Consider the following 27,906-nt stretch of genomic DNA (forward strand, 5'->3'; position numbering starts at 1 on the left):
TGTATCAGTGAGTCAGCTATGACAAGAAAAATCTTTCCCGCTGTTTTTCAGGTTTTCTTTAGATGAACCACCCGGTGTCCAGAGAGTGTATGACCGGCCCTCCACTCCTCCTCCCACTAAAGTCACCTGCCTATCTGACAAGGAGCAGAAGGACTGGGTGAAGGATGTCCAAGGACTTACAGAACAGTATGGCACAGTTTGAAACATTTTCACAGCAATATTATTAAGAGACCCTTAATACAGCTGTGTTTCCATAAAGTATTTTTTATTGACATTTTGAAGTATCACATTAGAAAAGCTGCGCCGAAAGTGCAAAATTTGATAAAACTACCTCAGTTGCACAAAAAAGTTGGTTAGGTTGAGGTGGTTTTTGCCTGTGTCGAAAACTAGTTGATGTGCAAAATGGGATATGAAAACACCTTTGCCAAATAAGTTGTGCTGTAGCAAAGTTAGCTCTGGTGACTGAGCACTGTCAGGGTCTTCCCACATATTCCTGACATGAATGGTCGATGTAACCTCTTTATTTTGTGGCTTGCAGCCTCTAGTTCTTCTACTCTGAATACTGGCAGGTTACAGCCATGTGTAAAGTAGTCTGACAGAAATGCTTTGTTGAGCCTAGTTTATCTGCTCCAAGCCATTCAATTTAAATGCATAATTAGCTTTTCATTTTTGTGACATTTCTAAAATTTGCTTAAAATTTGTTTTACAATTGAATGGAAACACAACTGTTGTAAAACTGCTCACTAGAAGGTTTTAAGTTCCTTGGCATTAAACCCAACAACAACATAATTGGTAGGTTGTGTTCAAAATTTTCCTGAGATTCTGATAAAGCGTGACCTCTCCTGTCGTTCTGCCTGTGTTTATGATTCCTTTTTTAAAGTGATTTTTCTTTCTTGCAGTTTCTTGAAGAGGAAAGGCATCGTGGTGAACGAGACATCAGTGGTTTTGTACGGCCAGCTGCTGACTGGAAGGAAATACGTTCCCAAAGCCAATGGAGTGGTGGAACTTGAGAAACAGTGGGCCAAGCAGGTCCTCCCTTTCGCCTACCAGACGGTGGTTAAGGTACGTGCACACACATACAAGAAGGGAAGTACACAGATGAAAGTCATTGAAACAAAATCACTTTTTTTCGGCAAGGCTAGGCGGGGTTAATGCTGCAGCTACACCAATCGCCACCATCCATGTATTGTTGTTGTTGTTGTTGTTGTTATTCCATGCAGTTCCTCTTCTTCCTTTCCTTAACAGCAGACTAGAGTGCTTGTAGGAATATATAATTCACTAACGTAAGGTTAACAAAAAACATTTTTTTTACTGAGTATTTAACGACCCAACTCATCTCCATTGAAAAAAACATACACACTCACAGTAACTCTCGAGCCTAGCCAGAAGACATCCAGCCAGCATGAGTATGTGTGAGGCTTGGACATATTTACTGCTTGAATGTCCGTGGACAGCTGCAGACTTGTACTGGTTGTATGAACGCGGCTCCATGTAGTGAGAGTGCAGTGTGTTTGTGTGCTTTTGTGTGTGTAAAGAGAGGGAGAGCAGCTGGTTAGTGTCGCATGCTGATCCAAACTCCTTCCGTTTTCCTCTGGTTATCTTTATGATAAGTTTAAAATGACTGACTCATAATTCTGGTACCAACTAGCGAGGGTAGCAACATTTAATCCTCTAGTTGACTTATCTGGCATAGCCCCAGCCCTCATAGGTGGTTACCACTGAAGTCAGGATAGGGTTGACCTTTGGAGTTCTGTCAACATGGTTAGCTTCTAGCCGCCAGCTCAGGCACCTCCATGTTGAGAGCCGTGTGAATCATAGATATGCTCTAAATATTGTACAGACCTCCTTTAATATTGGTCAGAAAAAGAACTGTAACATCACTGATACAGATGCACATTCATAACATGAACATCTTGTTAACTGATGATTCTGAAGACTGTTATCCTTCATCCTCTTAGGACATCAAGGCGTTCTACTCGTCTCTGAACTGCTTCAAGAGCTTAGACGAGCTCTTTCCTCCAGCAACCACTGTCTTCATGGTGGGGAACCCTTACTATGGAGCCATGGGCGAGGTACGTTATCACTTTTCTGCTTGAGTCAGAAGAAGCATCACTGTAATAATGATAATAATAATGGACGTTCAAACACAGGAACCTACAAGCTTTTTTTTCTTCTTTTTTTAAACTTTCTAAAGGGCAAATAAAGCTGGATTTGAATATAAAATAATGATGTTGTATGCACAGTATTGGGCTGTAAACAGACATTTTGATGAAAATCAGTTGTTGGTTTGTCTTCTTGGTACTTAATAAATGAACCACTCTCTTCTTTCACAATTCTGGTTGGACATCAGGAGTGAGAGAAGTTTGGGTCCTTTTTCAAACTCATCCTGAAATAGAGTAATAGTAAAATGAACTTTAATTAATAGTACTGAATAATTGCTAAAATATAAATATAAACAGACATGAATATAACCAAAATTTGAAATACAAACAAAAATAAAACAGAATTATCAACAAAATTCCTTGTTGTTTTACATCTGAAAGCTTAAGTAAGAAGCATCAATAAACAAGGAGCTTGGAGGTACTCTCTCCTGTAATGACATGATGGCAACATGATGTTTTTAAAGCTCCTCCAATAATAATGCTTTTAATCTACCAAGATTTCACAAGTGTTCTTTTGGTTATTGTGTATCATTTGTGAAGAGCAACACGCCGGCTTGTTGGCTCATTGAAATGTCTCCCAGTTAATCACCATCTATTTTATTACTTAATTAACAGGTGCAAGACTCCAGTGATGTCATTAAAGAAGGCCGGGTGCGAGTGGTCTTCAACGTACCGCACGAACCACAGCTGGAGCCCTTAATCCAGAATCAGCATGTAAGAAACACACACACACACACACACACACACACACACACACACACACACACACACACACACACACACTTGTTGTTTCTGGGAGAAAGTCTCATGCTCACCTGTTTGTGCCTGCACTATATGCCTGGATGTGTGTGTATTGTAGAAGTACTGCGTGAAGTACTGTCCTGGATACGTACTGGCAACCCGTCTGGGCATCACCAGCTACCTTGTCTCCCGCTTCTCAGGAAGCATCTTCATTGGCAGAGGCTCTAAGAAGAAGTAAGTGTTCAGTCACCTTTCAGAAACTGGTGAAAGCTAAGATGGACAGTGTTTATTCACTTAGTATTCTGACATTTACAACTTGTTTTTTAAACTATGTAAATTGTTAAGAATTTGCCTGTGTAAATCTGGTGTGAATTAAATCTGACACATTGAGATGGCTACCTTCACTCCCCCAGATAGAAACCTTGTATGTTTAAGAGCTGCATTTTTAAAAACCTATTAGTTAATCTGCCTATTTTTGTAATGACTATTCTGCATTTTGCAGTGTGTTATGGTTTTGTTTGCTCCACTGGTCAGAACTCAGTTTTTCCAGCTGTCTCTTTCTCTGCACCAATATTTTCTTCTTCACTGTTCGCAGTCCCTGTGGGGAGCAAAAGGCTAACGTGGGCCTGAACTTGAAGTTCAACAAGAAGAATGAGGAGGTTCCTGGATACACCAAGAGAACTGAGAAGGAGTGGCTCTACTCTGCTGCTGTGGAGGAACTGCTGGCCGAATACCTGGACAGGTAAAAGAAAAGAAAAAGAGTGTGAGATCACTTAATGCTGCCGTTAGAAAGTTCATCATTCTTTAGTTGTTTTAGTTTAGTAGCAGCACTGATGCCACATTAACACTGCATGCTGTATCATGGCTCTACTAAACTGGACTTTGTTGGTTTTCCATTAGAAAAGTACATGGTACTTTTTTTTGGTACTATTTTGGTCGAGGTTCCAAGCAAGCTGATTTGATACTAGGAGGTGGAGTTAAAACACTGCTGACCACTGATAGGTCAGAGAGTATAGTCATTTGCGTGACATGGGACATTTGGCACAAACCAGCCATTTTTAAATAACCAAGCTACTGTCAATAGTGTGCACAATTTTTTATTCACTTGACTCAATTTTTCAAAAAATGGCAGCCTGCAGATCTACACTGTACAACTGACAAAGTGCAAATGTTCCTCTGGTTGCTGATAAAGGAATTCAGTGAGTGTCGCATTTAAGATGATGTCATGGCAGTTTCACGCAACGTCGCTATGGTGATCAGCTGAGAATCCTGCCTACACTGAGGGTATACTATCTGCAGTGGATAATTAAACAGAGAAAGGGACCTTATACCAAAAGTGTTGACTCACGCAGTGGAAATAAGGCATGAGAGTCTCTTTGCACTGAAATCTGATGACTGATGATAACTTTGTACAGTCAAAAATAATGTGTGAAAAAGCTTAGTCACTCATACTGTGAAAAGATGCACTGTTCAACATTTTAATATGATGATTTTTTTTAATTCTTGTCTAGATTCTCTGAGGTATTCAACACAGTGTCCAGAAACAGTCACGATGATGTTTTCTATGAAGATGACATCTGGCCTGATGTGGACCAGAATGGGTAAAACACACACACACACACACACACACACACACACACACACATAGTATTTAATGTCTTGATTTTGGGCACATGATTCAGTCACAATATTTTTGATGAATATATGATAAAATCCTTAATATTTTCGGGGCGTCGGTAGCATAGTGGATAGTGCCGGCGCCCCATGTACAGAGGCGATGCCTCACTGCAGCGGTAGCAGGTTCGATTCCAGCTTGCAACCCTTTGCTGCATGTCATCCCCCCACTCTCTCTCTCTCTCTCTCTCTCTCTCTCTCTCTCTCTCTCTCTCTCTCTCCCCCCATTCCACACTGTCCTGTCGATTAAAGGCAGAATAAGCTCAGGAGGATTTCCTCTTGCTCCAATATTATATTATTATAATATATTAAATCTTGTAAATATTATTTAATATTTTCAGCACACACAATTTGAACAAATTCTAAGTTCTCAATGAACTGAAACAGTGGTGTATTTGCTGATGAGCCCTGATACTGATGGTCACCCCACAGGGCGGAGAAGGTTGCTGAAATCACTTCGTGGTTGAAAAGTCACCCAGTGAGCTCCATCGGCAGGACGTCATGTGACCTGCAGGTGCTGGACTCTGCCATTGTGGAGAGGATTGAGGACGCAGTGGAGAAAACCAAGGTGACTCCAACACACTTAATTCAGGCTCAAACTACAGCATATTTCCTCCAGTTACCGATATCAGTAGTTCCCTCTGTGTGAACACACTGTCCACCAATTCACACACCTCTCTCTTTATTCTCTCTATCTCTGCGTCACTCTCACCCTCCTTCTTTTAGGTGAAAAAGAGCACCAAGAAAGTCCGTGTGACAGTCAAGCCCCATCTCCTCTTTAGGGTGAGTACATTTTGCATGTATTTGTCATTACTTTAAAAAGCATACAGTGGTGGAAAAAAGTTTTCGGACACCCCATGCATTTGTGAAATATTGCATTAAGAATCACTCTTAGGTCTTCAAGTGCAATTTCTTTTAGTACAGTCACAGCCAAAATACTAAATAAATCCTAAAAAAGCCATTAAAAACTTAAAATTGATTGGTTCCATAAAAATACATAAGAAATTTTGAGTATTGGGTCATTTTGGTACCAGTGATGAAGGTCGTTCTTTTTATTAAAAGACACAATTTTTGTTGCCAAGCTTCGTGTCTGCATAAAGCCAGCACATTTGAAAGTTCTTCAGACACAAAAATGGCTAAAACAAGGAACCTAACGCAGGAAACACGCCTGAAGATAAAGATTCTCAGCCAGGAAGGGTACAGCTGCCGCCAGATAGCCAGGAAGTGCAGATGCAGTCCTTCAGCAGTTGGATACACTCTGCAGAAATACAGGCGAACCAACAGCTTGGAAGACAAACCAAGATCTGGGCGTCCAAGGGTTTCTTCAGCAAGAAATGACCGCATCCTGATCCGCATGTGCAGGCAAAACCGCTGAATGACATCACAGGAGCTTCAGCAGCAGTGGTCAAACCAAACTGGTGTCCAGTGTTCCACCCGCACTGTACGTGGCCAACTTTTAGATCATGGCTTAAGGTCCTACAAGGTTATCAAGAAGCCCCTGATCAATGAGAGACAGAGGTTAGCCTGGCGTCGTTGGGCCCAGGCACACAAGAACTGGACAGCCAGGAATTGGAAGAAGATTTTGTGGTCAGATGAGTCCAGTTTCCAGCTTTATCTTCCTCCTACTAATGTGAGGGTATGCAGAAGGCCAGGCGACATTATCTCCAGCATGTACAGTACCTACTGTCAAGCATGGTGGAGGCAGTATCATGGTTTGGGATGCATGAGTGCTGCTGGTGTTGGTCATCTCACTGTCTGTGATGGCACATTGAACTCTACCAAGTATTGTACCATTCTCGAAACCCACATGCTCCCTTCTGCGCTGCACTGTTCTCGAGGTAAAACTGGATGTTTCAACAAGATGATGCCCCTTGCCACACATCCAAGGCCAGTAGAACTTGGTTGCAGGAGCACAGTATCCAGGTCTTAGAGTGGCCAGCTCAATCCTCGGACATGAGCCCCATTGAAAATCTGTGGTGGATTATCAAAAGGTCTGTTTCAAAGCATAAACCAAAGAATTTAGAAGAATTAAAAGCAGTAATTCAAGAATAATGGGACAAGATTACCCCTCAACAGTGTGAAAGGCTCGTGGGGAACATGCCAGCCAGGATTAGAGCTCTACTACGTGCCAATGGCAGGACTACTAAATATTAATTTGATGATGTGATGGTTTATTTATTTTTTGTTCAGTTTTGAACACATCCTCTGTTATTTGTTGACTTTGATACCGACAATGTTGAGAACTGACATATTGAAACTGTCAAGAATTTAGTTTTGTTAGTTTTTCTTGTAAACAATAAACAAAAAAATATAATTTATATTTGTTTGTATCTGTCTAATGCAGCCACACCTTTTGAAACACAAAAAAGATTTTTCCACAAATATTTCATGATAATATTTGAGATTGTGTAAAATTTTAAGGGTGTCCGAAAACTTTTTTCCACCACTGTATGTGTATATTACATTTCCTGGTGGGCATAAGATCGATGGAAATTAGATTTGAATGACTCAGTTTTGCATGTTGATACAGTGTGGACACACTCAACTAATGTGAACAAATAAAGTGATAAAGAATATTTAAATATTTCCATCAGGGTTCAAAAATTTATTGTAATGGAAAGGCTAGTTTAGGACTGTACAATAGAGAGTTTTTTTTAATCACCCTCGTGATGTCAACTTGTGTGTGTGTGTGTAGCCCTTGGAGCAGCAGCAGGGAGTGGTTCCAGACCCGGATTCAGAGTATCGCCTGTTTGACAGAGTGATCAACATCAGGGAGAGCTTCACCGTCCCACTGGGACTCAGAGGAACCATCATCGGTATCAAAGGAGGTGAGGACACTTTTGTCTCTTTCATCATATTTCTACATACGGTTATGAATTCTACCAAAGTCTCAGGACTTTTTAAAGTTACTATGACAAAAAAGTAACAACATAATTAAGTAATAATATAATTCTCACAGTTTATATTGTGTATGGGTTTGTGTCTTCAGCGGAGCGCGAAGCAGAGGTTCTCTATGAAGTGCTTTTTGATGAAGAATTTGCCGGAGGTCTCACCATCAGGTAATTGCACTAAGTGAAGCTGCAGTTTGATTATTGCTGCAGCAGTAACTCTTTTGTTGAGTATTATTTAGAAGCAGGTTTTTTTTCCAAGTAAATTTCTTAAATTTCTGACAGAATAGTGAATAATATGGGGAAAAAACTGTGGCGTGTAATAAAGGTATAAGTGAACGCCTTTCACTCCACACCAGAATGGTATCTAACCAGACATGACTCATTTGTCCTCAGGTGTACGTCCCCTCGTTGTTACCGCCTCCCTCCCTTCGCTCTCATCAACCTTTCCCACGGAGCCAGAGTGGATCACTCCTCTCACAAACTCACCGCTATCGTCAAACCTCAGCCGGCCGCAGCTGCAAACTTCAACTCTCAACGCCAGCTGTCCGGCCTGAACCACTCTCCACGTTCACCCTTTATACCCACACAGGTAAGAGAAGAGCCCCATCCAATGAAAAACTGTTTTATATTCCTGATTGTAATTAATAAAACAATTAGAAATGTTGCCTCTCAGGAGGCTCACCAAGCTGGTTTACCTCCCTTTCACACAAACTCTTTTCGTCTTTTCACCTCTCCACTCTTGTAGCATAACAACAAACAGGGTGTGGTGAAGGCAGCCTCGCAGGGCAACAGGAACTCTCCCTCTAAGGGTCCCATCCAGAAACAACAGGACAAGGTAACCTCAGGGTCATCTCTATGTAAACTCCTCTCACTTCTGTTGGCCCTGTAACCATGTGACCTTACACACATACATTTTCTAATCCTGTGTCTGTCTCTGTATCTTCAGGAGTACAGTAATGTGTGGCAGTCTCTGCAGAACTCTGGGCCTCCTCTGAAACCTCCTGCTCACTGGCAAAATGTACGTCTGTGTGTGTGAGAGTGTGTGTTTGAGGGATTTTTTGAATATTATATAAGAAAAGATTGATTCGCTAGCATAGTGCTGACCCTCTGTGTCACTTGTTACACTTGTTTCACCAAATGTGCAACTACCATGGTTAAGGACTCACAGTTTGGTACAGCAGAAAAAAAACAAATGCATTTAGTCTTGAAAGTGTCAGACAGACAAAGTCCTCTTGCTGGTGACTGAGGTATAATTGGTGTTCTGTATGTTTTAAAACCGAAGAATGTTTCTTGTGTGGCGGCTGTATATGTCCAAAGTACACTTGTGTTGACAAATGGAAATACTAATCACAGAGTACTTTTCTGGTATGATTTTAAAATGTTTCTGTGGGATTTTGAATGTATGGAGCCTCTGTATGTTCATGGCAACCCAGCTTTGTGTTGGGGACTATAGAAGACTTTAGTAAGAGAAAATAGCCGGTAACTTTGACATGAAGCAGTTCAAAGTTAGCAGTTCAAGGTAATGTGTTGGTGGAGTGTGGGAGATCCTACACTTGTTTTTGAAACACAGTCATGAAGATGTCACTGGGTGTTAGAGCAAAAATTAACAGAACAATCTTGTGTGTTTCCAACTCTAGGAAGGACTTTCCCAACAGGCAAAGAACCAGCACTCTAACAAAGCTGTAAGTACACACACACACACACACACACACACACACACACACACACAAGCAGAAGCTGGTGCACTAGAGAGAGATCTATAGATGATTTATGTATATTTGTGCGTGTGTATATAGTGAATTTTGTTGGTATGATGCTGGATGCAGATCTTTGCTTTAATGTGTTTAATGTGTGGGCTTGTTATATTTATAGAAAAGCGTGAATGTGTGGAAGGAATAATGTGTGTGTTATTTGCAGGCCCCAGCTGGTGGCATCAGACTGTTGAAGAAAAATGAAGATGCCAACTCCATTTTCCCCCAACAGAATACAGCCAATAAGGTACACACACAAACAGACACACTTTTAATCTCCTCTCCCCAGCCTGGTTCTTTTGAACTGTAAAGGACAGTGCAAGGCTCTCAGTTTTGCAGTGTCACCCAGTGGCTTGCTTTCAACCACAGTAGTCAGAATATTGTTTAGACATTTTTAAATTTGTCTACAACAGGTAAACTAATGTCTGCCCACTACCTGTTTTTCCATCTCTTCCCGTTTCTCTCACCTAGGCTACGACTGAGTTTGAGGAACTGATAGCCAGTCTCAAGATCTCCAAAGGCAGCCAACAGACCCCGCCCCCTCCTGCTCTTGCTCAAGCACCCACCAGCCAGTCAGATGGCCAGTCAGATGGCCCGTTGTCTCCGCAGTCTTTCGCCATGGTGAGTAGCTCAGACAGAGTTTGCTCAAGATGACGGTGGTCTTGTAATGCATGAGTAGGGTAGATATTTGTGATATGTTAAAACCGCTAAAAAGTTGTAACACAACTGCCTGTCATAGAAAAACAGGAGCTGAACAATTTGAGGAAAAATTTCGATTCTGCAGAAGAACCACAACTACAATCACAACTTGTTCACAGAATCAGAAAGATGTAGCTGCTTGATGCTCATGTCCTCTCAGGGTGTCTGTGGTTTACACTTGATAACTACTACTGAACGTTTAAAGGGCGGTTCCATCTGTATTCTTTTCCTGTTTTTTTATGTGAAAACACCCACACAGCCATTAGCAAAAGCAGTGATGTAGTTAAGAGCAGTAAATAATAACTAAAAAGATTTTTGGAAGTGTGGTTGTATGAGGTACTTATCCATAGTCAGTGCAATATTTTCACCACGTCACCTTGCTGTCACACAGCCCTTTCCAACAGGGAACTGAAGCCACTATATTTTTCTCTCCTCAAAGTCACCTGACTCCAAAAACTGTAATTTTACCTCACAGAGCACTGCATCATGTTTTTGTTAAGCACATTTTTTTTTCAACCAGCAGCAGGCTAGTGTGTGTAATCACAACAGGCTTAAATGACTTTGTTCAAGCCTCTTCAACAATATACATGGCCATGTGTTCTCTTCCTGCTCTGTCCTGATTTTAAAACAGTTTGGCCTTAATAGCTTTTAAGCCTTTTAGGCAAGGTGGCTTTATTTATTAACACAGAGGTAGGTTTAAGATGTTGTACAGAGATGTTAAAATAACCAGTGTCGAGCAAACTACTTGGAAAATGTGGTGAGCTAAGCTACCAGTTATTCTACATCAAAGCTATGCCCAGAGAAATGTAGCAAGCTAAAGTACGAGAAAATAGCAAAAGTAGCTGCTACTTGCAAAGCTACTTTTTTCTTTTTTTTTCTGTTTTTTTTTTTTTTTTACTTTCTGTCAAATCAGCATAAACAGGCAAAAAATGTTTGTTTGAACTGTTTCCTATAAAATAACAGACCTAAATAAAACTTTCTTTTTTTGAGGACTTTGTGACATTTGAACATGTCCTCCAATAACATGACATCATCAGTTGGCCTATTGCTCTATTTCTCTCTCACTCCTCTTCCTGCCTGATGCATTTCGCTGTCTTGGCCTCTTCCAGCAGGTGATCTGGCTCTGTCAGTAATTCAAAAACACAATTCCAAAATCTGTTTTTCACACAATAAAACAATAATAAATAACACACTTTTGGGGACATTAGAACATGAACATGTCACCCTCTCTCTCTCCTCTCTTCCTTCTTAATACTGTTCTCTGTCTCTCAGCTCTTTTCCTGGCCCTTGTTGTGTCTATTTCTCCAGTGTCCACTGCAAATCTACAAAATGTATCCAGTTTATGGGCAAAACATGTGAGAGATGTATCAAGAAGTGCAGTGTAGCCAGTCAGAGGCAGAGTGGGACAAGTCTTGCCAAGAAAAGCCAATAGCGTAGCAGCAAGCAGAGTAAACTGAGGGATTAGTATGTGATGTCATGTGGAAGTGCCTCCCACATCTAACATGCCTTGGTGTTGCACTGGAGTCAGTCACATTACTTATCTCCAGTTTTAATACCCTTACTTTTATCCAGACCTCTGCTGAAACAAAGCTGCACTTCACAGCTTTTCTTTAGAAAAATAGCTTGTATTTTTTGTGGACATTGCCACAGGACTTGATCAATTAATCAACTTTGCCACTGAAAAGCTATTTGACTCAGAAAGGAATGAGGTTACCACCATGCTACTGAGAAATGTAGCTAAATTAATTAGGTTGCTACTTGTAGTGATGCTACTGCCCAACACTGAAAATAACACAATACAAAACAACAGCTCAGTTGAATAAAAAGATTTAAAATGATGATAATACAATTATAAATAGGCCTTAGGTTATAAAAACCTTCAGTTTAAAGAGCTTGAGAACAATAAGGTTCTCTGTCAAGATTTCGAAAACTTGAATGGTTGGGGCTTTCCATCATGAAATTGGTTCCATCGCTTTGCCGCACAATGATTTACTTGAATACTTTCTGATCATCATCAGTGTCCACAAAAACTGAACCTGGCTCATTTTAGTTCCTTGAAATCCTTAAGAACATGCGTGTGTGTTTCTGTGCAGTGTTTTGTTTTTTATTTGTTGTTTTGTTGTAAAGTGTCCTCGGGTCCCTTAAAAGGCACTAAAAAACTAGCTATTATTATTGTCATCATCATTATTATTATTATTATTACTAGGACAGGTTAGGATAATTGAACTGTTAGTGTGTTGTTCGTTTTTCTAGAAGGGAACTCTGATGCTGAAGGAGATGCTAAAGATTGACGGCGCTGGAACAGGAAGTCCCTCATCCCAGGAGGCAGCTAACACAGTTAGTCAGCAGCAGAGCAGGAGAAGATCATCCAAGAAACTAGGTATGTATAAAATTACTACACCACAGGCAAATGTACTGCGACCAGGTTTACAAACCCAGAAAGTGGAGTTTCTGTCTGTATACAGTGTCAGCCATGTTTTTATTTCTCCCTCTCATCCCATTTTCCAGCAGCAAATATGAACACCCCCCACAGTGACGCAGCTGTGATAGCTTCTCCCACTCTGGCGGGATCTCCCAACCTCTCCAACGCTGTGCTGACCAGCAAGGTGTCAGAGCTGGCATGTGTCTGTGCGGGGTTGGGAATGGCACCTCCTGATTTCAGCTTCATAGGCAACAGACAGGTAACACAGTGCAGTGCATGTTTGTCTTTTTAGCAACATAGAATTTAGTTCTGTTTTAGTGCTTTATTTACCTGCACGCTGTAGATACATGCAAGAAACCTCAGCCGATAAGTGTGTCTTTGTCTGTGTGTGGTTGCTCTAACATCCTCTGTCTCCACAGACAGTAGTGTGTCAGGTGAAGCTGTCCAATGGGTTGATGGTTCACGGTCCCCAGTGCCAATCACAAAATGATGCCAAGGAGAAAGCTGCCTTCTTTGCCCTCCAAAGACTGGTACAACACACACACACACACACACACACACACACACACACAAACATTACTGTTTCTGTGTATGAGAGACTGTGAGAATGTTTGCTTGCAATAGCAATAGTTGCACTATTTGTTCCTTTTTTTGTTCTAGTTTTAAAATATTAGCAAAGTTCAACTATTTTATCAGGCCACCCAGTATGTTTGTGCCTCTGCGCTTGCATTAGTCATGGCCGGAGGAATTATATCCTATGTTGTCTGATAGTTCTATTCTTGTAAATGCGATATGTCAAGAGCACCTTGAGGGAATTTCTTCTTCTTTTTTTTTTTTTTTTTGGGCATTTTTTGCCTTTACAGATAGGACAGTTAAGCATGAAGGGGGGAGAGAGAGAGGGGGGTAGTGACATGCAGCAAAGGGCCACAGGCTGGAGTTGAACCCAGGCCGCTGCGGCAACAACCTTGTACATGGGGGCCTGCTCTATCCACTAATCCACCGATGCCCCAATTTCTTCAAATTTGGCACCAACGTCCATGTGGACTTAATGATTTACAGATTAGTTTTTGGTGGTCAAAGGTCAAGGTCACTGTGACCTCGTCTGTCTCTTTCTTGTCAACATGATGTCTCAAGAACACCTTGAAGGATTTTTTTTCCCAGTTTTGCACAAATGTCAACAATGAACTTTTTAGATATTGATAGTCAAAGGTCACTGTGGCCTTGCATCCATCTCATTCTCGTGAACACGATATCTCTAGAACACCTTGAGAGAATTTCCTCAAATTTGACACAAACATCCACTTGGACTCAAGAATGAACCAATTCGAATTTGGTTGTTGAAGGTCAACAGTCAAGGTCACTGTGACCACACCAAACATGTTTTTGACCATAACTAAAGAGTTCATGCACTAATTTTGACAAAATTTCACACAAATGTCAAATAGGATAAAATAATTAAGGAATGCCATATTTTATCCAAAAGGTCAAAGGTCAGCTTCATTGTGACATCATCATGTTCTGCGAAAACACTTTTCTGGCCATTATTCACCGTTATATATCTCAGGAACAGAAGGGGAGACATTTGGTCAGATACGGACTTGGTGACACTAATCTTGGGTGTCCACTTTGGAACTGTGCTGATTGTATAGATCTTTTGTTCTGCTGGGAGGAAGATGTGTGTGAAGCATCCATGTTTCACAGACATGGATGTAAACTGTAACTGCAATTTGACAGGTTACCAGAGGCTGTATCCCCATCTCTTGGTACCTCAAGAAAGAAAGAAAGAAAGAAAGAAAGAAAGAAAGAAATTTAGCAGGTTGACAAACATTACGTGATCATTCTGGATAATATTTAGCTATTACTAAAGCATGGTTTTAACACGGCTGTCCAAAGAAAGGGAATGTGAATGTGCATAAATAGATGTTTGTTTATTAGCAGCACACCAGCATGAGTGCTAATCTTTCCGTGGTATTATTGTTCAGATCTACAATTAAATCTTCTTCGTCTGCTTCCTCTTATCTCTAGAACTCAGTGGGATCGGGCTTCCCTATCCCACCTGCTCTGTATCCAGGAGTGGGCCAGATACGACCCCCACCCTTAGGAGCCATGAACCCTGTTTTCAGCCAGCAAGGTCAGTCTTCTCTCCTTACATTTTAGATGAATAATCTGTATTAGATGGAGCAGCTGTCATCAGCAAGATTACTTTCAGCATGATTCCTCATCGACAGTTCCTTGTCAGTTGTTTATGGCATTACCTAGAGGTCAGAACCGTTTAACACAGCTTTTACAAATACACATTTTTGTGAGATTATGGAAATTCTTGTTTCAATTTGTCTTTTTATTTGTCCCTTTATTTGTCTGTTCCCTGTAATTGGAATATTTTGTCATGTGAGACTTTGTTGAGGTAAAGAGCCATACAAATAAATGAATTTGAACCTTTATGTGCCGTCATCTCATGAGTGTGCTCTTTTTCTTCAGGTGGTTTGCTGTTGCCTCCACAGGGTTACGGCCCTGCACCTATGTGGGGAATGCCGCTGCCTCCTCACCACCACCAAAACCAGCCGTTCTACGGAGCAGCAGGAACCTTCCCTGGTGCTGCCCGACCCCAGCCTGCAACGACACTGCCCATCGGCTCACACAACCAGTTTATCCCGTTACAGGTAGACTTATCACATATGAACAACTTTAATATTTGTAGAAATAATTAGCTGTATTTCTATTTTGTGTGCCACATTTTTTTATAATGCTGTGTCATAGTGACCCATGATTTCTGTTTGTCCTCTAACCTTAACAGGTGACTAAGAAGCGAGCCTCAGCCAACAAGAAGAACCAGGAAGCTCGAGAGTTTTACAGCGCTGCCCACGTTGTGAGCAGAAACCAATCACTGAAGGCCCAGAACCAACCCTTTGGCCAATCACTTGCTCAGAGTGAGGGCGGCAAAGTCGACCAGCCGCACCAATACGCCGCCAACAGCAACCCCTCCCCGTCCAGTCCTGGCCTAGGAGAAGCCGTTTCCACGACGTCAGCAGCCCTGCGCACGCCCCCTCGACAAAACGTCCCAGTGACAGGCCACACCCCCGGCTCCTCCTCCAAGAGGAAGCAAAGAAAGCTGGCTGTCAACTTCGAGGCGGCTAAAGTCTCTGAGTAATGAGCTTGTGTGTGTCTGTGTGTGTGAGAGGAGAGAGAGAGAGAGAGAGAGAAAGAGAGTGTGTGTTTAGTGTTTTTAAGCTGCTGTTTTAAAGCCTGACTCAGCATCTCTGATCAAAACCTCATTGATGTGAAAGTTTCTTATTTTTACGTCATACATTGCAAACTCTAGCGAACTCGATTATTCCCACATTAACATAAATCACAATGAGACAAAAATATACAACAGAATTCCATCGTCCCTTCATGTCTTCTGTTGAGATCAGTTATGCCAGTGTAACCTGGTTATTGTAGTTCCGCATTCCCTTCTTTAAGCTTGTTTTTGGCCAGTTAGCTGTACAGTGTGCTTAATGGTTCAGAAAGGAAGGTGCATTCTGGGATGCAGCCAAAGTTCAATTTTTTCCCCCTCTTTGGGTCTAAAAGAGATAAATTTAGTAGGCAGATTCCTCTTCTTAGCAGAATTGATAAGCGTCTTATTTATTTGAATCAGAATATTAGTGCTTTATTAAGTCCTTAATTGAAAACTTTGGCTTATTTAAGCTCTCTTTTTATTTTTGTAACTCTGCTATTAAATCTGTCAGCTGTGTTAACATAGCACACACCAAATAATTCCTGAGGTCTCAGAATCTGTCAGCAGTGCCGGCCTGAGCTAAAAAAATACAGCCCAAGTTGTAATAAACACAAATTGCAAAATAATGACAAACTTGCTCAAAATAATGAGTTAGTGGTCATTATTTTGAGAAAGTTCACAATACTAATTATCAGGTCATTATTTCCAAAAAAGTAAGTCATTATTTTGGTCATTTATTTGAGCAACTAGGTCTTTATTTTTAGAGAGTTTATCATGATGCCTTAGAGGATTGTTTTTCATCAAATTGGTGGAAATGGGCCGCCATATTGATTGATGTAGACAGAATAATCTTCTGACTACAATTAATTATGAAAAAAAAAATTCCCATGGTTGTTTATTGAGCTTGGTCTGATTGTATGAAAGTTCTAGTGAAGTGAAACACTGCCTTAAAAATGCATCATATTCATTAAATATGCATTTTAGATAAACATCCAAGTGGCAAAAAAAGACATAGTAAAACCTTAACTTAAGTGCAAAAACATGATCATTCATACACTACTTTGTTCTGTAAGTGTTAGTCTGAGCATCGATACAGCCCGTAGAATTAGAAACCATTGTATGTCTTCCAGCCTCTTACAGTGTCAGTCTTAGCACCGTCCATCTACCCCTCCTCACAGTGTCGCTTTGGTTCGTTTACAGCTGAGAAGCAGGAGAGTTTTTATTGAGTTGAGGTGCTGTTATTGCCTTAGTTTTAGTTGTGGACCCCACAGCAGGCTCCACGGCAGCGTAGACTGAGAACACATAGTGCAGATATGTCAAGATTTATCACACTCCTGGTCACACAGTGCAGATAGTCCTCTTCAATCAATGAATCTTGGTTCTCAGGGACACGTACACTTCATACTCTAGCTTCAGATTTGCACTGCAGTGGCAACACCTTCCTGCTTCTCCCTCTGAATACTCACAGACATACTAAGTTATTTACTTGTCTTTAGAAAGCTAGTTTGAGGGCACATGATGCTGCATATTTGTATCAAAATACATCCACGTTGTCAGGTTTGGATCAGTGGTGTTGGTCAGGCCAACATAGATGATCTATTTTAATGTTTGCCCTTGTTTTGTGATCGTTTCCCATCAAGTTTGACAGCCTTTTTATTTCCGTCAGTCTTTTGACGCCTTGCTGCATTTTTGTACCTTTTTTATGGTTTGATAACAACTCGGCCAAAGTAAAAAGTTGAATGCGCACTGTCGTTCCACAGTGCAGAATTATGATATGAGAAACTATTGGATTATTAAATACACACCACATGATGATATTGCCACTGCAGAGCTGTTGTACACCAGCATATAACCCAGATTAAAATTCCAACAAGTGTTACAATTGCCAGAGGCTTTTTTTAATTTGTCGGTTATTTTTTTTATAAACTGGACCTTTGGAGGAAGTTGTTTTATTGGTGCAAAATACAAACTGACTCAGATTTGTTGAGTTCTGTTGGACCCACAGGGACCTTTACACTGCCAGATTCCAAAAGCAACCTAATACAAAGTCAATCAGCTTTTAAAATGGGATAGCGGCAGTTTGTGGCTGATTTTACACAGGTGCAAAAAAACATTTATTTTTAAACTGCTAAGATGAGACATTTTTCATGTACTAATTATGTACTTCTGACATTTTATTTGAAATACAAACCAACATTAAAGATTTTAATGGATTGTGTGAAGATTTCTGACCGATGTTAAAATAGTTTGTATTTGTCAAAAGTTTCAATTTCACTGAGATATTTTTGTATAAATAGTTCTAAGTGAGGTGTGTGTTGTACGTTTGGAGAACCACACACAGTTGATAATTGATGAGCTTTTGTTACAACTTAATTGTCCTGATTAAGTGCAAAGAAAAAAGTAAGCATTGATATACTGACATCAAACATAGTCCAATAAGGATAGAAAATAAAATTTTTGTATCTGTGTAAATGCAGCCAAAGAGCACTGTAACTGTTATGTAATGAGTACTAATATATTTAAAACATTATGTAACCGCTAAATTCAGCGTCACTAAGATGCTATTGGAACTTTCCTCCAGGTCTCAGTTGGCGGTTTATAAGACATTTGGCTATTTTGAAATTCTGGGCTTTCTTGTAAACCTCTGTGCACATCTGGACTTATTTACACTAGCACACACACACACACACACACACACACATATAATCTCCCCATTTTAAAGATCTTTCTTTTCAAGCTATGGATTTTATGTATACCCTTTTTATAGATGGTCTTGGGGTCTTTTCTAAGCTTTCTGAATAATTATCATTTCTGTAATGTCTATGGGAGAGCTACATCGATAGAAGCAGCTGTAGCGACTCATAAAGTGTCTTTACTTTGTCCTTGTCTTGAGGCACGCAGGCGTACAGTATGTTTGTAGTGCGATTGTTGTTTTATTGCTGATATCCTTACGCCGACCCCGAGACTCTAGTCTGTAAGGCTCTGGTGCAATAAGGGGACGTTTTAAAACATTTTGAAAAACGAAGCACACCTGTTGCATAATATGTTTTTTTGTTTGGAAATAAAACGAAGTAGAGTATTCTCAGTATGAAGATATAATGACTTGCTTTTTTGATTCAGGAATGTGCTGTACATATCGATTTAATAAAGTAAATCTTTTGTTACAACGTGGCTGCCTCTTTTTGGTGTCAAACTGTGCTCACTGCCAGATCTTTTTTTTTCTGATAATTAAACAAATACATTAACAAACAAAGTATTTTTGGATATTTCCCCTTTATTTAATACTATGCATGAGAACAACCATAGACACATTACAGCAAAGGCAAAGCCCTTGCATTTGCAGTATCACAAACTGGACGTTCATCATTCCCATGAATGTACGAAGAGAACTGGATACAGTGGTGGAGGCGATGCCCCGTTCATTCCTAGGAAAGTTGTTCAGTGGCGAAAGTGCCAAAAAGTTTATTCATTGCAGATAATATGATTTAATCATGTGGCTCTTCCAGACTTTGGAAATGTAATCAGACCAAGCGGAACAAATACAATTGGTGAAATGAGTCATTTTGTGGGGTTGTGACACTCCAAAGAACGTATCCACTGCTTAACAGACGTCTCTTTCACAATGTAAGTCTATGGGAAAAAGGTTTTGAAGCCCCGTGACATCACATGATTGACCTGTTATTTGAAGTTATACAGTTTTTTTTCTCTATGCCCAATTACTTTCAAAGCTTGGTGTTCTTCCTAAGGACCTGGACGTTCCTGGGAAACCGCAAGCGGCGCACAGTTAGGCCCAATCCCAATACCCCCCTTTGGCCCTACCCCTAGCCCTTGGCCCTCGAAATGAAGCAATGAGGGGTTGTGGTTGAAATCTTTCCCTAGGAACTGGGACACCACTCACTATGTCTGAACTTAACTTACATTCACGCATACTTAACTATTTTAAACAAGAAGCCACGAGCCATCTACATTTCTAACCAGCATCTACAACATAATGGTAACATTAGGGAGAACAGGCTCTGATTGGAGGGAGAGCTAACCACGCCCACTTAGGAGACTGGAAGAGTAACCGTTTTCTTAACATTGGATAAGCCTATGGTGGGGTATCTCCTCTATCCAATATCTCTGTTGCTACTAACTTACAATTAGAGTAATAAGATGTATGACAGGGGACTTCTGCTAGCTAGCTAACAAGCTAACATTACGAGGCAGCATAAATATACTAGCTGGTGTGTTATCACAATGTGAAAAATCCGACAATTTTGCAGAGCAGGACAGATGACAGACGCCAGACAGTGCGAGCTAGCTAGCTAGCTAACAAGCAACCTGACGACAGTAACGTTACCTAGCTGGCTAGCTTTCTGTCAACTCCAATCTAGACATCGTGAATAGCAATAAAAAATTGTTATACCGTACTCTACACAAATACAGTTATTTGAAAACGTTTTTACGAAAGTTCCATGTTTATTTGCGAAATTACACGTACATGTATGAACTTTTTTCCTTGTCTCTTGCTGGTGGTAGCCATGGCGACGTCTACCCCTCGCTGGCAAGTCAGCATCTGAAATCCCTCGCTCGTTATGCCCCCTACCCCTACATGCAAAAAGGAATTGGGACACCCCTATCCCTCACAGGAATGCGCAAATGTAGGGGTAGGCCAAAGACTAGGGCTAAGGGGGAGTATTGGGATGGGCCCTTCCTGACATGTTTTCCATCACCCAGCAGTGGTTGGTCTGCCAGAGAGGGTAGGCAGAGCTAAAGTAAGAGACTTGCTCTTCAACTTGTTACCATAGACTGTGTAAAAAAAAAAAAAAAAAAAAAAAGGGGATGTAGCCTTAGAGTCTGAAGAGTAAAGCCAACATATGGAAGAGCCTTAAAACTGCACTCTCTGTAATGGCCAGCTGGGAGCGATGCCACTCGTTGCAAAAAGACGTCCAATTGTGTATAAGTCATTGAGAAAATGAGCCTACTTCTTCATTGATTTAATACCTCAGTAAAATTTCATTTATTTGAATCTAACAGATGGAATTAAAAAGAGTGGAAATAAATGTGTCCTTATGAATGTCCTCTGATATAAATAACAGTAGTCCTTTGAAAAATGTCCTTTAATAAATATAAACCTATTGATTTATTTAGTGCATTCCATTGATTCATTCATATATTTACATTTATTTATATGTTTATTCCCTCATTTATTTATTTCAAAGTTATTTCATAGCCATATGTAGTTTTTTCATATTGACTTCAGTGGCATTCAGTAAAGGACAATAAACAAGTCACCACATTAAAAAAAACAACATAAGACATATTTATTCAGTGAGCACCAGTCAGTCAGTATAAACGTTCTCTTTCCTCAGAAGCTCAAGTTTTGTTTGAACAGTAATCAGAATCAGACATCAGGAAAACTACATCAGACACTTTGACCTCTACAAGCAGAACACTGGAACTACATCTTGATCAGGGCTTGGTGAGAGAAAATCTTAAGTCATTTAGTGTGCGTCATACAAAACCTACCTCTATAGAGTAAAAAACAAAAACATTTGGACAATAACAACACACATATATATACACATGTTCCAACTTCATCAAAATCTGAAAGTGAACTCGCTAGATTTTCACACTGTGTCCTGCTACTGTATAAATTAATGAAAATCACACATTGATTTAAACTCTAATGCTAACGCTAAAGCACTGATGTTAATGTAGATAGAAGGTCAGATCACTTTATTGCAGGCAGCAGGACTAACGGTCAGCAGAAAACAGGAGGGAAATAGTCCTGATAAAGACAATTAAGCTTTAATATTGGAATATGGGATGCCAATTGGTGATGCATTAATTTGATAAATAAAAGATGTAAACAAAGCCAGTGAGTCAACAGGCTTTCAGCACGGGATGCCACACTGTGATTACAAATGAAGGTTTCAGTGTTATCTGTATCTCCTACATTTGTAGCCTGAGTAAGCTAAGTGTCCCGGTAAACATGCCTCGGTTCATTCATTTATTTTTTATATCTTGCACGACTGCAGTGTTTTATATTTGTTGAATATCTGTAGCTTCAACATTAGAGAGAAGCTCCTAGTGGTAAAATGTTTTTGGTCAACTCCAGCCAGTTTTTTTGGCTTTTCAGTGGCCTGAAAAAAAGAATGGAGTAAGTGATGCTGTGATTGGTTGACTTTGTGGAGAAATGAGGAAGTCATTTACATACAGTGTATTTACAGCTACAATGTGGCAGTAAGACATGGACACTGATGTCTGGCATTAAGAGGAACAATCAAATATAAAGTCTGACCAAAGGAATATCTCATTACATGTGTACAGTATGTTTTTCAAATGGTTCACATTATGCTCACACTTAAAGGTAAATCTGGTGTTATTCTGTGTTTCCTGTTATTAACAAAACCCATTTAAAAAAACAAAACCAAATTGATCTTACTAACAAGTGTTGTGTGTGTAAGCCTGATATATCTTATCGCTTTGCCATAGAGCTCCATTGTTCCTTAAAATCTATTAAAAAATCATTCTGCTGCTGAAAATACTACAGTAAGGCAAATGTGTAACAATCCGCCCCTGAAAATAGTCCCCAACAAATGCTCTGCTTCCTGCTGTTTGAGCAATGTTTGCAAAAACCTACAGTGCCCAACTGTATTTCATTTAATTTCATACTATTTCATACTATATATTTGTAAAGTATATATATATATATATGTATGTATATATATATATATATATATATATATATATATATATGTATACATACATATATATATATATATATATATATATATATATATATATATATATATATATTTGTGAACTGTTTTTAAAGATTGTATTAGTAACCAATCTAGGGGCTGGGTACCAAATACTAAAAGATGGACTAACACATTCTTAGTTTTGACAATAGTTGACAATAACAGTAATACAGAATGTTGTCCGCCTTATTAACTAGAAATCATCATCCTGAATGACTCACATCTGATTATTTTATTTCCTGTATAGCCTGAAAGTCTGTTCTACAGTTAAAATACAGCCTGTCTCTTCACTACAACTATTGTAGCTTTGATACACAACATTTGGGTCTAAACTACAACACTGTCATGTTCAGAAATGAGGTTGAAATTTGTAAAAGGATGATGTTTACCCAAAACTCTGTTTCATAGAAGACAATAAAATCACAAGAATCCATAACAGTATTGGTAAAGACTACAATAAGCTGTTTCCCTGCAGAGGAAATTGAACCTGGATTCATACTAATGATTTTGCAAGTTTTAACCTAGTTACTACAAATCATAAATCGCCCTCTATATTTTACATCACAGCGAACTGTTTTTATGAAAATAATTTGGCAGAATTGTTTCAGGTGTTGAATCCATCACAGTAAACATTGAGTCTACATTACTTTTGTCAGAATATGTTATTGTTGTGAGGTAATGCTATTAAAGTCATGCACTTGTAAAACCAATATACACTGTGCAACAGTAACATGCTGAAAAAAACATAATGCAGACTTGATACTGTAGGGAAATGGATGGAAACCAATGGCTGCATGGAACTGAAGGGAAAAAAATAAAACTATGACATACATTTGAATTTATCAGCAATAAGGTAAAGTACAATTGATTTGCTTGTCTGTAAAGTTATTCAGTTCTACTCAGATCAGCTGGTGTCATTTTTCACTTCAACAACCCATACTGTAAATGTCCTGTGTAATGATGCTGCTCTCTTACATGTCCATTATGAATATAAATAATTCAAATCTAGACTGGGACGGATGCATGGCAACATTATGAAGTGTTGGGTTACACATTGGAGCTAAAGATTAAACTATACAAAGTGAAAGGAACTCAAATGTGTGTTGCATGTGTTCATTTTTCTTAGTGGACACACCTGCTTCTGCATGTTAAGATGTGTATTTTATCTGCATGTATGAACAAAAGTGCCCTTTGTCTGTATACTTGAATGTAATTTCTACGCAGTGATATATCATCATGATGTGTGTATGTGCCTGCATGTGTTCAAATTCAAATTTTTCGTGCAGTGTGTCACATTTTCTACTCTGCACTTTCAGCATGCCTGCATGTGTGTTTATGTGAGAGTGCGTGTGTGTTTCCTCTGTCTCCTCAGGTCGTCTTTTGATGTGTGTTCCCCACATATGTGTTCTCTATACACAGCACTATGTAGTGGTTGGAGCAGGAGCGGGTGTGTTGTCCTAACAGACGTCCTGTCTGCAGCAGCGCAGCCTGGCCCGTCACCGCCATGTCAGCCGTCCTCCATGCCTCGCAGTAGTTGGTGGTCAGACGGATTCCCACTGTATTGGAGCCGTGCCATACCAGCTTCTCTGGCCTGGGGGAAGAGGGAGAGAGACTCAGTGAGTGGAGTCTGCCACTGTGCTCAGTCAGTGAAGAGTGGGAAAGAGAGGCTGAGAGTGATGAAGTTGCTTCATTCTTCCCCAGTGGTTTACTTGTGGTTTACAGGTGGTAAATTTAAAATATATAACCACAAGATCTGAGGATATTTTCACGTCATCTATTACTGACTGTTAGCATGTCAGGTTAATGCAACACGATGTCTACACTCTCTGTTTCCTTCTCCTTCTCTCTGGGGCATTGTGTTCCTACTACAACACATGACACACACTGGCAGGTGATTGGTACAGTCGAGAGAGAGAGAGAGAGAGAGAGAGAGAGAGAGAATATTCTTACAAAATTAATTCCAATTTAATCAATACTATAAATTACTAATGTAAATAAAGGTTAGAAAAAAATGATTTATTCTACTTGCTAATAAAAACTGAACAAACCCCAACCCAACCTGAGTCTGTTGGGACCTGTGAGCTACAGATTGAGCAGCAGAACTCTGGTAAGTGTTTAAATCTGACACTTTTTAGACCTGTGATTGTGGGACATAATCTCAATACACTTCACACCCCAATATTCACTAATTATCTCCCCCAAATAATGTATAAATTCAGACCATCTTTCATTCTCCCACATCGTGCATAAAATGCCCTGCTGTGATAGATACTTGTTTTACCTCGTCTGTCACCAATGCATGCTGTGTTTGTGTTAATGTGTTTATAACACCTACACAGTCTTGCTGCCATCTGTTATTTGTACATTTTTTTGGGGGGGGGGCAGAAATAATTTTGCACGTCATCCTCCCTAATCTCTGGCTCCTCGTTTCCTCTCCACTTTCTGCTGGATCCTGTCTTACAAAGGCAAATGCCCCCAAAATACTAACTAACTAATACTAACTACTGGCAATATCACTACTGTCCATTTCAGTGACAGCTGCTGTCCATTGTTATAACTGTTGTCGTAATTTATTTTGTTTGTGTGTGTTTTGCTGCATGTGTTCTCTGTGCGTGTTCTCTGTGTTTTCTGTGTGCAAATAGGTGTGTGTCATAGCCCGGCGAGGATTGGTGAATTTGATCGGTGCTTGTTCCTGATTGGCTGCCGCCAAGAGCATTCAGGTTTTTAAAGGACAAAGATGGCAGTTGCTTTGAGCTAGCAGGCAGACGTCACCTTCCTCCTCTCCCAACCGGCCACACATATTGTTGTTGCAGTAAATCATTATTGTGTTAAAGACTGTTAAATCGTAGGGGTGGACCGCCAGTTTTGTTACTTACCCTTTTTCTCCTGTTTATTTAGTTAGGGAGGTAAGCTTTTTGTCATTTGTTTTTTTTTTTGTTTGGTTAGGTTATTTACTTACTCCCTGGGCAGGATTGTTTTTGTTTGTTATTTTGGCCTTAGTCCACCCTGAAGTTACTATTTCAGTTAATTCTGTTATTTAAATATTGTAAATAAATTCGCACTATTGATCGTTCCATACGTCTTTTTCATTGTGGCTACTTGGGACTTGGGGAAGATGGGGGCCTTTCATGTTGTGTCCCAGACACCCCTAGACTGGGCATAACACCATGTGGACATGAGATCTATGGTCTGTCTGTAAAACAAGCTGTCTTTTGTTGAGTTATTTCCAGATCGATTGTGTCTCATGAAATCATCGATTTGAATGATTGCTTCTAGTTTCTCTTCTCACAGATACTTTCCTTTACTTGTTCACACAGGCACACACACACACATTCACTCACCATGCTGAGTCAGTCATCACGTTGCGTCCATCAAAAGAGTAGATGGGTGTGGATGGGTTAAATGTGCCTCCATTTCCAGAGAAGATGGACATCCAACTATTGAACAACACTTCACCCTAAGAGGAGATGAGAAAAGAGATGGATATGTCATCAGTAAACATATCAACTCTGATGACTGCTGAGTGTATCTTTAAACCTGTAGGAACACACTGGGTGACATGCCTTAACTCCAAGTTATGAAAGATGTATGAAAGGTCAGAAATACTGTGTAAGAATTGTGACTGAGAAATACAGTGAAACACATAATCAACTTGCTTCCATTTTTATTAAGATTAATCTGCATTTTCTTTAAATGAAATTTAAAATGTTAATATAAACGTCTCCTTACCCTGAGGTTAACCACGGGCATGTCTGTGCGGTCCGCCTTCCTCACAATGGTTGCCAGGTCCTGGAGGTGTGAGGACAGGAAGGCCCTGTAGGTGGCTGTTAGCCCCATAGAGCGAGCCTGCTGATAGCACTGGAAGTCTGCCCCGCGGATGCCACGCATGTCCCCTTTCAGTGGGGCGTTCAGTGCTACCAGATGGAGCTGGGAAAGAGAAAAATGCAGAGATTAGGAGAAAATATACTTGGTTCCAAATCTGACACGTAACTCATCACAGATCAGTCAGCTGTGCCAGAGTTAGGCTGGCGTTGAGCCAGGTGACTTTGACTACCTGGGTCTGACATGTGTATTCATGTATGTATATGTCAGTAGGTGTGTGCAAGTGCATTTATGTGTTTGTTACACTCACCCCAGGTACAGCATTGAACGTCTGTGGTAGGACATTATAGCTGGGCTGATATCCTCTACTGCCCTCTTGCAGCTCCTTTTTAACAAGAACATGAATTAGTATGTTTATTAAGGTTTTTAATATGTTTAAAGATGTTTCCAGAGAATCTTCAAAAGTCCTTCCAGGATTTTGTGGGCATTGTTGTGGCCTAAAATATGTGATTTTACAACAGCTTTTTTTTTTTTCTTTTTTTTTTCTTTAAATGCAATGTGTATTGCGATATTTTTAGATGTTTTTTTGCAATTAAGTTGCAAAAATTTGTTCCAGTTTTTTTTGTGTTATTTCATTAAAATTGAAAGCAATTTGTTAGGGTAAGAATAAAACTGCCCTATACTGAATTGATGATTTATTCTACATTAAAGTGCCACTCACCACGCATATTTAATCTAACTCACCGATTCTTTCAGCAAGTGCAATAGATCTGAATGCAACAGCCCTCGTCATGGTGATTTGTCTGGTCTGTTTTCAACATGTTCTCTGGGTGTGTTTTGAAGTAAAGAAGTGTTAATCAATGTTGTTTGTGTTTCACCAATTTGCATTAGTCATTGCGATTGCAACATTACAACATCCTGGAGGGGCTGCAAAGATGTATGTACTACAGTTTAATGTCATGACTGGATCTGCTTTTTATCAGATTTGGTACAGTTCCCTGCTGTGGATCTTCTTTGTGTGTGTGTGTGTGTGTGTGTGTGTGTGTGTGTGTGTCTTATGAGGACAGTACCCATGTCCTCACAAGTCACACAGTGTAGAAATACTTAGGACGTCGTAACTAACTCCATCCCACTTTTTGTCGGTATGTCCCCATAACTCGTTACACCTGATTTTGTGTGTGTGTGTGTGTGTGTGTGTGTGTGTTGGTACAACCTGTATATGAGGACATTTCATTAGTACTCGCACCACCTTATGAGGACATCAGTGACTTATGAGGACATGAGTACTGTCCTCATAAGTCACTGATGTCCTCATAAGGTGGTGCGAGTCCTCAAACAGTGTAATAGCACTTAAGACGTCGTAACTAACTCCATAACTCCACACCTGACTTTGTGTGTGTGTATGTGTGTGTGTAAGCGTATGTGTGAACCTGGCTGTGGATTCTGTGAGGTCTGCTCCATTCTCCAGGTCTGCTGAGGGACTGAGACGCAGCTGAGGCAGAAGGTCCGGAAGGAATCAACTCTCCTAGCTGAAAAAGGGACACACAGACTGAATCTACTTAAGAACCACGATCCCAGATCAAACCCACTTTTTAGAATAATGGGGCTGAAGATGATGGCACAAATGTGACATGGAGACCATCTAAATTACTGTGCTGTATGGCAGATCAAACTTAAAATGTCTCTTATGATCAGGCTGCATTTTTGAAATATTTTCTTTGAAAGATATCTATCTTATATGCTTGTACACTGATAATAAATGATGTATGATAAAGAAA

At 40.0% G+C, this 27,906-nt stretch overlaps 2 protein-coding genes across 7 annotated transcripts in view; one reads left to right on the forward strand and one right to left on the reverse strand.

Moving 5' to 3' along the window:
• The window catches only part of xrn1 (5'-3' exoribonuclease 1), a 31,582-nt gene extending 12,858 nt beyond the window's left edge, over nt 1-18,724 (forward strand). The window contains exons 19-41 of one of the 2 annotated variants that reach the window (XM_049597913.1): nt 52-186; nt 900-1,062; nt 1,959-2,072; nt 2,778-2,876; nt 3,022-3,137; nt 3,499-3,645; nt 4,415-4,504; nt 5,010-5,145; nt 5,304-5,360; nt 7,273-7,405; nt 7,567-7,636; nt 7,862-8,057; nt 8,214-8,303; nt 8,415-8,486; nt 9,106-9,150; nt 9,386-9,466; nt 9,691-9,840; nt 12,172-12,298; nt 12,427-12,599; nt 12,760-12,870; nt 14,366-14,471; nt 14,819-15,000; nt 15,135-18,724. In XM_049597913.1, the coding sequence (XP_049453870.1) occupies nt 52-186; nt 900-1,062; nt 1,959-2,072; nt 2,778-2,876; nt 3,022-3,137; nt 3,499-3,645; nt 4,415-4,504; nt 5,010-5,145; nt 5,304-5,360; nt 7,273-7,405; nt 7,567-7,636; nt 7,862-8,057; nt 8,214-8,303; nt 8,415-8,486; nt 9,106-9,150; nt 9,386-9,466; nt 9,691-9,840; nt 12,172-12,298; nt 12,427-12,599; nt 12,760-12,870; nt 14,366-14,471; nt 14,819-15,000; nt 15,135-15,488 (2,947 nt within the window). In that variant the 3' untranslated portion in view covers nt 15,489-18,724. The remainder of the gene's footprint in view (nt 1-51; nt 187-899; nt 1,063-1,958; nt 2,073-2,777; nt 2,877-3,021; nt 3,138-3,498; nt 3,646-4,414; nt 4,505-5,009; nt 5,146-5,303; nt 5,361-7,272; nt 7,406-7,566; nt 7,637-7,861; nt 8,058-8,213; nt 8,304-8,414; nt 8,487-9,105; nt 9,151-9,385; nt 9,467-9,690; nt 9,841-12,171; nt 12,299-12,426; nt 12,600-12,759; nt 12,871-14,365; nt 14,472-14,818; nt 15,001-15,134) is intronic. The other variant, XM_049597914.1, reaches the window with a different exon arrangement.
• Nucleotides 18,725-22,340: 3,616 nt separating this feature from the next.
• The window catches only part of col15a1b (collagen, type XV, alpha 1b), a 68,107-nt gene continuing 62,541 nt past the window's right edge, over nt 22,341-27,906 (reverse strand). For all 5 annotated transcript variants that reach the window (XM_049597663.1, XM_049597660.1, XM_049597661.1 and 2 more), the window contains 5 exons: nt 27,559-27,657; nt 26,439-26,513; nt 26,036-26,233; nt 25,648-25,763; nt 22,341-23,897 (listed from right to left, as the gene is read on the reverse strand). In XM_049597663.1, coding sequence (XP_049453620.1) covers nt 23,675-23,897; nt 25,648-25,763; nt 26,036-26,233; nt 26,439-26,513; nt 27,559-27,657 — 711 coding nt within the window. In that variant the 3' untranslated portion in view covers nt 22,341-23,674. The remainder of the gene's footprint in view (nt 23,898-25,647; nt 25,764-26,035; nt 26,234-26,438; nt 26,514-27,558; nt 27,658-27,906) is intronic.

Source organism: Epinephelus fuscoguttatus, linkage group LG15, assembly GCF_011397635.1.
Source record: "Epinephelus fuscoguttatus linkage group LG15, E.fuscoguttatus.final_Chr_v1".
Lineage (NCBI taxonomy): Eukaryota > Metazoa > Chordata > Actinopteri > Perciformes > Serranidae > Epinephelus > Epinephelus fuscoguttatus.